General features: G+C 44.5%; 1 protein-coding gene across 4 annotated transcripts in view; it reads right to left on the reverse strand.

The window, feature by feature from the left end:
- Positions 1-8,199, reverse strand: part of LOC134437440 (multidrug resistance-associated protein 1-like) — a 54,568-nt gene that overhangs the window by 13,876 nt on the left and 32,493 nt on the right. For 3 of the 4 annotated variants that reach the window (XM_063186933.1, XM_063186939.1, XM_063186953.1), the window contains 10 exons: positions 8,153-8,199; positions 7,731-7,823; positions 6,158-6,361; positions 5,553-5,699; positions 5,108-5,195; positions 4,062-4,131; positions 3,324-3,450; positions 1,747-1,923; positions 753-920; positions 138-321 (listed from right to left, as the gene is read on the reverse strand). The exon at positions 8,153-8,199 is cut by the window's right edge and continues 115 nt beyond it. In XM_063186933.1, the coding sequence (XP_063043003.1) occupies positions 138-321; positions 753-920; positions 1,747-1,923; positions 3,324-3,450; positions 4,062-4,131; positions 5,108-5,195; positions 5,553-5,699; positions 6,158-6,361; positions 7,731-7,823; positions 8,153-8,199 (1,305 nt within the window). The remainder of the gene's footprint in view (positions 1-137; positions 322-752; positions 921-1,746; positions 1,924-3,323; positions 3,451-4,061; positions 4,132-5,107; positions 5,196-5,552; positions 5,700-6,157; positions 6,362-7,730; positions 7,824-8,152) is intronic. The other variant, XM_063186947.1, reaches the window with a different exon arrangement.

The raw sequence follows: 8,199 nt of genomic DNA on the forward strand, positions 1-8,199 counted from the left end.
ATATCAACTCTTCTATAAGGCATCCAAAAAAAATGAATCCACATTTTTTGGAACGCCCTGTATATAGAGGAAATATCCACTAAATATTTAATCCAGAAAAACATGGATCAGTCATGGATTCAATCAGATTGTCTGACCTTTATGGCTGGAGCTCTCCCTGCGTTCACTTATGGCGAAGGCCTTGATGAAATCAGCAAACGCACCCTTCCTGGCGATAAGCTCTGAGTACGAACCAGCCTCTGTAATCTCCCCATCCACCATCACTAGGATCAGGTCGGCCTGGGGCAGAAAACTCAGGCCATGGGTCACCAACACACGCGTCTAGGGGGACAAAAGAAAAGAGAGAAAAAAAAGAAAAAAAGACAGTGAGCATCTATTTCCCAGTCTTTCTCTCGCTGTGTTCGGAAAAGACAGACACTGGAACAGAGAGTCTGGGGCTAAGCGCTGGACACCATTCTGAAGTTATTTGTTCCAGTATTTCAAGTTGAGGGTGTTTAGCTTTTTAATTAAATGTTATGGAACTACTCAACTCGTTCTAGTCATTTAACGGCTTACATTTAAAAACTTCTTTGTAAAAAAACAATCTTTGTGCCACCAAGTTTTATGTGCCACCATATTTTTTTTAATTGCGCACACTGTCTTCAACAAAGCCTGTTAGTCAAAGCAAGGGCAAATGAAAATAAAAAAGGACAATGAAATAAATCAGGCGTGCTTCATGCTCCATAACCAAGACTGGCTGCCCTCAAATGGACCTTGTTCTTTAGGACGCCTCTGGATCCGATGACTTTGTCGAAGATGTGCTGTCCTACGTGAGCGTCCACCGCAGACAGGGGATCGTCCAGCAGGTACACGTCCGCCCTCCTGTAGACCGCACGCGCCAGGCTCACCCTCTGCTTCTGCCCTCCAGACAGGTTCAGACCCTATAGAGTAGACAAGGGTAGATAAGATCTTGGTAGGGTGGCTCTTGCATGATTATCATAGACTTGCAATCGAGAAGGTGTTGCGTCACCAGGAGGGCGCAGCCTGGCTAGGGTGGCTCACCCTCTACTAATACTGTACTACTCCCGACAGGTTTAGGTCCTATAGAGTAGACATGGGCAGTTAAGATCTTGGTAGGGTGGCTCACCCACTGCTTCTACTACTCCAGACAGGTTTAGGCCCTATAGAGCAAACACCATCATGTCAAGAGAAAGGAAATGGACAGGCTTGTGTGTTGACATTGTCTGCTTCATCGAAATGAGCTATGTGTAGTCTGTATTTAAATGGATAACACCACACTCATGACTAACAGGTGCCAAACAAATAAAAACTGGAAATTGGAAGAAATATCCTTTTGATTTCCGTCAAAGTCATTCCTCAGGGACTACGCGTTTTCTATTAACATGGCCTTAATCCAAATCCTAACCCTTACTTCTGATCCAGCAGCAGTTCGTAGTTAACCTTGACAGATAGGCCATATCGACCAAAAAGAGGCAAAGTTATTGTACGAATCTAACTCCATTCTACTGAAATCAATTAAGAAGCATATTGTAAATATCTTTACAGCATGACTTTGACAGGTGCATATTGAATTCTATACAGTATTCGGCAAGTAACTAGTTTCAGCATTTGAGCATGCTGATGGTTGGACCGGAACCTTGCATGACCTTTTTTGGACTATGTTAGCAGCAGCCATTTTTCTGTGAACTATGCTAATAAGATATGACTAGTGTAGACAGTTTGCTGCATATGCATGTGACGTTGTACCTTCTCTCCAATTTCAGTGGAATCTCTAGCAGGCAGAATCTCCAAGTCTGGTAGCAGAGCACAGGCCTCGATCACTCGGTGGTACCACATGTCCTTCTTCTCCTGACCAAAGGTGATGTTGTCTCGCAGGGTAGCGTTCTGGATCCAGGCCTGCTGGGGCACGTAGGCAACTGATCCCTAAAAACATAGAGAGACAGCCTTTGATTTAGGACAGACCTTCCAGTATACATTGTGTTGGATCAAAATAAAGCACCAGGAACGTGGTGGACTTGTAGTTTGGTTGTCTACAAGTGGATGGCTCAGATTTCTAGATGTATTGTTGTGTTGGATGAGTAACTCTGAGGAGGAGATGATGCCCGACAGTTTCAAAACAAATTTCTATGATGTATCAGCTAAGAGGTGCTGTGTACATAAGGCACTGTAGTATTTTCAGGGGTTTCCCTGTATGTAATGGAGCTGTTGCTTTGATGAAAGAAAACAAATAATTAAACTCTATAAAAGACTCCCAACACATTTCAGCATTTTGGACTTCATCACAGAGTCAAACTTCGTAAACACCCATCCAAGTTTTCCCTTCCAACACCCATCCAAGCTTTCTCATCCAACGAGCACCTCAAACAAATAACTTTTGAGTTCTCCTAAAACAAACATTTTCTGAATGCTGTCGTTTTGTTTGCCGTTTGTGATTTAGTGATGACGTTGTTTCCCTTTCATGTCCAGCAGTGATTGTCTTGTTCAGTTTTATGCCTTTTTGGTGTCAGTGCTAGTCTCTTCAGTTTAGTCTGAAGGTTTTATGGTATTTGGCCAGCATCAATGCCTTTGTAGTTGTGCGGTACGCCCTGCCCTTCTGTTTCTCTCGTTATGGATCACTGTAGCCGATCCTTCAAGTGTGTTCAAAGTGAAGTGCGTCCTGTGGCTGCTGAATCTCACAGCCTTCTCTCATCTTCTCAGAAAAACAAATGACGTTGGCTACAGTACTGTGAAGTGCACATAGAGTGTGAAGTACACCAAGTGCCTTAATGCAAGACCTGCAGTGTAATCTCTATATCTCTCTCACACACACACACCTTCTAATATGGTGGTCACGTTAATTTGAGTTGGCGTGTTACATTTTTTCAGGGCACATGTAATTATAGTGTTAAGTTCCCCTTATCATGATGCACTGACGTTTTTACATCCGCCTGGCATCCCAAACTAAATTCCTTTAGGTCAATAGGTCAGCATATATAAAAGTTTTAGTTGAGCATTGATTTTACAGTAGGCAAATTACTGAAAATTGCAGCCAACGAGTTGACAAAATGCATAATTCATACATTATATTGAATACATTACACTTCATCAGATCTCCTTATTGGCACCACAACTTAGTTTCATTATTTAAATGTATACGTATTTGTTAGTGTAGTTTATTGGCTTATTTGACTGGGGCCATGTACAGGACAGTACCAGTTCCAGAGTTAGCCGGAAAGCATCTAATTTGACTGGAAAGCATCTAATTTGACTGGATCTACAATCACACTTGACCATTGCCTTCTTGGCTCCTCTACTTGACCTCTGCTGTTTGGAATGTACCGTACCTTGACAGTGACGTGGCCGCTTCTGCGTTCCGTCTCTCCCAGCATGGCCGACAGCAGTGATGACTTGCCACTGCCCACATGTCCCACCACGGCCACCAGAGACCCGCGCGGCACCCGCACATTTATCCTGAAACACATCGTCATACAGGTGAGAGGAAAAACATGCCATCTTGAAAGCCCAACTGGGAAACTCCAACTCCCATCGTCATTGTGACACAGCACTCCACAGCACACAAGTGAACACTGCACACAACGAAATTGCATTTATGCCTCACCCGTGCACGGGGCAGCCCCCAATGGCGCCCCAAGGGAGCAGTGCGGCGGAACGGTACCATGCTCAGAATGTGGTTTGTTTACTGCTAACTTTTCCTGATTCATATTCACAAAACAGGGCTATTGAGACACCACCTCTGCCAGACAATCACATCATCATAACACTTCCAGTAAATCACTGCCATCGCAGTGACCGCTGTTGCATGTTGTGAGGTGGCCTCAATGTTCTGAGGGCCACAGGGTGACAGTCAATGAAAACATTGAGTGAATAACGACTACATCACAGTATCACAAAGCCACTGAGTGAAGGCCACAGTGGTACTGTGGTGATGATCAAAGTGCGTGTGGTTTGTTTACTGGTAGCTTGTTGCTACAGTAGTTACTATGGCTAACGTCAACAACAAGATGTCCTCTTGAAACATCGGTGGGAATGGAATGTTCACTGGCGGGGCGATTATGGCTTACCTCCTCAGGCATGGGGGCCCATCTTTGGACCAGCTGAACGTGCCGTTCTCTATGACAACGCCGTCGCCATCTGGAGATGTATTAAAAAAAAAACAGAGTTACTATGGCACTACACTCCAGGGATGCATTTCTCGAAACCATAGTTGCTAACTATGTTAGCTACTTTTTATGGTTTCAATGCAATTCCCCATTGGCAACTACCCAAGTTGCTAACTACCCACAACTACGCTTTCAAGAAATGCACCCCAGACTGGAACAGAAGAAGAGGGCTCTTGAGCACAACAAACACAAGTGTGGACGTCATCGTGAGAAATGAAGTCATATCTAATTTCACCCAACTCGCTGTGTGATACATTAGCCCCAACACTTTGGTGTGGCCATCAACCTCCTCCAGTTGGTTCTGCAGGCTCTCTTCCATTTCAGCTAATTTCAGAGTCCTGCTCAAACAGCAACAATAATTTTCGTGTTTTTGTCGCCCAGCTTGTGGGTGGGCTAAAATGTCACCCTTTAATGCTTAAGAAGATTATTTTAATGATACCATATAGCCTCTCAATCTCGAAAATCCCTCTTTCCTGTGCCATAATGGGACGATGGGTCAGGACATGAAGTCATGCAACAGTAAATTTCAGCCACAGCGCTGCACGCCCTGCCCAACGATGCCCACGTCGTGCCCATGCCATGCAGCCTGGGCGGAGGTGAGGTCCTCTAATGACATGTCATTCACACCCTCTAAAACTGCCCTCTTACACACTCCACATCAGAGAGAGCATGCACACGCGCGCGCGCGCACGCGCACGCGCACGCGCACGCACACGCACACACACACACTTTATTTAAAACACTACAATACCATGACTGCAAATTTTACAGCAGATTTTTTTGTTGTTGATTTTTTTTCTCTCATTTTATTGTCCAGGGTTTGGTCCTTTTGGAGTCCATGCCTGTAATACGTTTATTATTTTAATTGGAAAGCTAGCGAACTATTTATAGACGTGTTATTACATGCATATTAAATATGGGTAATAAACGTGAGATGCTGGTCATACCAGGGCTGAAGGCTGATTTCTCCACGCTGTCTGGTTTCAGCTCGTCTTGACAGAGAAACTTCCCCAGACGTCTCAGTGACACCACTGCCTGCATAAAACAACCCAACACATATTTCATCATTGGACCAAAAATATAAAAAACTTTCATCTTTTGGTTTTCTACTGGATTTTATAAGGCACTTGGTTTGGCACAGCAATGCTAATGTCAGTTATATCTTACTTTTTTTTTGAATAGGCAATAGAAAAGTCGCGTCTTTCATCAGGTCCGATGCAAAGACATAATCATTACTGTGTAGCATGTCAAATCTTTCACTTGCAAAACCAACTGCGGGGGAAACTTGGAATGCTTGTGACCGCTGGGCTTTCAGCACGGGTCACTGTAATTTGAGTGCCATTTTTGGGCCGTGTGGTCCAAAGTGCTGAGATGAGATTAACAGTTCTGTACCTGCATAGTAGTGCTCATAGCAAAGGGCAACTGGCTCAGGGGGGTCTTCAGAATGTTGATCAACGCCATGGAAACAAAGACCTTCTGAGCATCCAGAACATTCTTCTCATCAATTAGCACGTACACTCCAAACATGGCAAAGGCAATCTGTGGGCACAGAGAAGAAGAATGTAGGCATTGGTTGCATTGCGCGTCTTAAATGAATTACCAGACAAGGAGAAAATCATCACGTGTGAATGTTGTCTTTTCTTTACTTGGGGTTTCTGCTTTTTATCCAGTAATCATCCGTGACTAATAGCTGCCAACTATTAAGGTAGGAGGCCATCATCATCACGTGCTACTGGACAGTATGCTGTGACTATAGCCACAAGGGGGAAGGCATGCTGTGTTTCTGAAAAAGTAAAGAAGAGGCGCTCACACTATCGCCTAATGGTTTTCACAGTTCTTAACTGGGTGCTGAATCCCACATAAACCATAAATGAATGAAGGAAGCAAAGGACAGCACTCTTCAGAGGGTTGAATAAACACAGAAAAATCTGGAGTGCCATCTTTTGCTTCCTTTATTCATTTCTTCATTTATGGTGCTGTGCTTCTGAACCATTTACCAGGAAGGAGGAGGCATTGAAGGAGGCAAAGGAGACGGAGTACAGGATCTGAGACCTCTTCAAAGCCTTCAGCTCTTTCTCCCGATAGCCAATGACCCGCTCCAGAAAGGCCTTCTCCCAGGCGTAGAACTTCAGAATCTTGATGCCGTTCAGAATCTCATTCATAAGCTTGATACGACCGTCCATGTATTTCATTTGAACCTCCTGAAAAATGATGAAAAACATAAATGAATTAGCCAGGCCATGCCCTCCTAATAACGCAACACCTTTGGCACTGCTTCTAGTCAGGCCAAGAGCAACGTAAATATAGTTTCTGATCTCCTGAAAAATTGGGAACTCCTCCCACTTTATCAGGAAGCAAACAACCAGCAGTAAACCAATGGAGGCTTGTCAACCATGCCGTTTGGGAAATGTAAATTGTTATGCTCTTGGCCCAAGTCGATTTGAATTTGAAAGTCGATGATAATCAGTCTATAAACAAATTGGGTTTCTTCATTTACACTCAACCATGCAGTAGACACGATTCTCCCATTAATGGAAAACATTATAAAGAAACTACTGTGAAGCATCTTTCACTTTTGAGTCCTAAGTCCAAAGATGTGAATCCAAATAATGAAGTAATGTGCGTGAGGTTTATTCCAGACATGCCCAAATAGAACAAAGACATACAGAGCAGACATACAGTAATAATCAGGCTGTGGTCTTAATTCAGGAACAACAAAAACAACGTCGACATAACTTGACCTAGTTCAAATCAATATCACCAAATGAACAACAGTTGTGACAGTGGCTCCCATTTTTACAGGCCTCAATGAGTCAAGTGTACGCCTGCCAAGGCAGCTGTCATTAATTGAACAGGGACCAGATGAAGGAATGTAGTCTGCTCTTATGGAAGTGGGACACGCTTTGTGGCTGTTTTTCCACAGGCATTGAACAAGGACAGCCATCAAAGCAGCAGAGGTCCTAGCAGACAAAGCCACCACACTCACGCCACTTTCTATCTCTCCATTTCTCCCTCTCCTCTTCCCGTTTCCCCTTTTCTCCTCTTCTCATTCAATTCCCGTCCCCCTCTCTTTCACCTCTTCCCAGCGCTCCCTCGCCTCCTCTTCCCGTCTTTCTCCCCTTCTCTTTCCACCTCCCTCCCCTTCTCCCTTCGCTTGCCCTCTCTTCCTGTCTCTCTTCCCTTCTCTTTCTCCTATTCCCGTCACTCTCCCTCACTCCCTCCCTTGCCTTGCTCGCTCCCTCACTCTCCAGCTGCAGGCTTAGGGCCAGGGAGGGAGTTTTTGGATGGCTGTGTGTGTACAAACACAAATCACCCGTCACCCGGCTACTACATTTCCCCGAGGGTACCCAGCGCATAGCAGCGGGGGTGGTGTCTCTGGTCGCAACTATGATGAGTGGAGGTGCAAAACGCACACCAGAAAAAGAGGTGCTGGCAACCAGTAAAACACTTGCAGGAGGAGAGAAATGCCGCATGTGACCTGAGGAAGGCAGACAGGCCGAAACGTTGTCACATTAAAAACTTGTTTATACAACTCAGGAGTGTGCAGCATTTCACTGGTGGCAGCCGTACCTGTAACTTGCTCCTCATCTTGGCGATGAAGCCGTTGAGGGGAAAGATGAGGATGACCGTGGCGATGCCAGCCAGGGCAGAGGGGCCCAGACGCTGTGCAGGGGGGAGAGAAAATAAAGCCAGTTTCACATGTTTCAAAATGCAGGATATAAAACACAGTTCATTAAGATTTAAGTGATAGATAGTTTTAACAGTTTCTGTTAAATAAGTTACTCATAGTAACTTACTCACATAAACATAAACATACTCACAGTTACTCACTGTGCTAAATGATTTAACCATTTCTCTGTGTTTATGTCACAAATTAATACAATAACATTGCAAGACTGTGTAGGATTTGTATGGTATTAACAAACAAAGACTGCATCAAAATCATCCACGTGCATGTACCATACACCATCAGTCCACTTCCTGCTTATTACCTGCCAGAGGAAGAAGAGGCATAGTGCAATCTCAAGGGGGGCGATCC

This window comes from Engraulis encrasicolus, chromosome 2, assembly GCF_034702125.1.
Source record: "Engraulis encrasicolus isolate BLACKSEA-1 chromosome 2, IST_EnEncr_1.0, whole genome shotgun sequence".
Taxonomy (NCBI): Eukaryota; Metazoa; Chordata; class Actinopteri; order Clupeiformes; family Engraulidae; genus Engraulis; species Engraulis encrasicolus.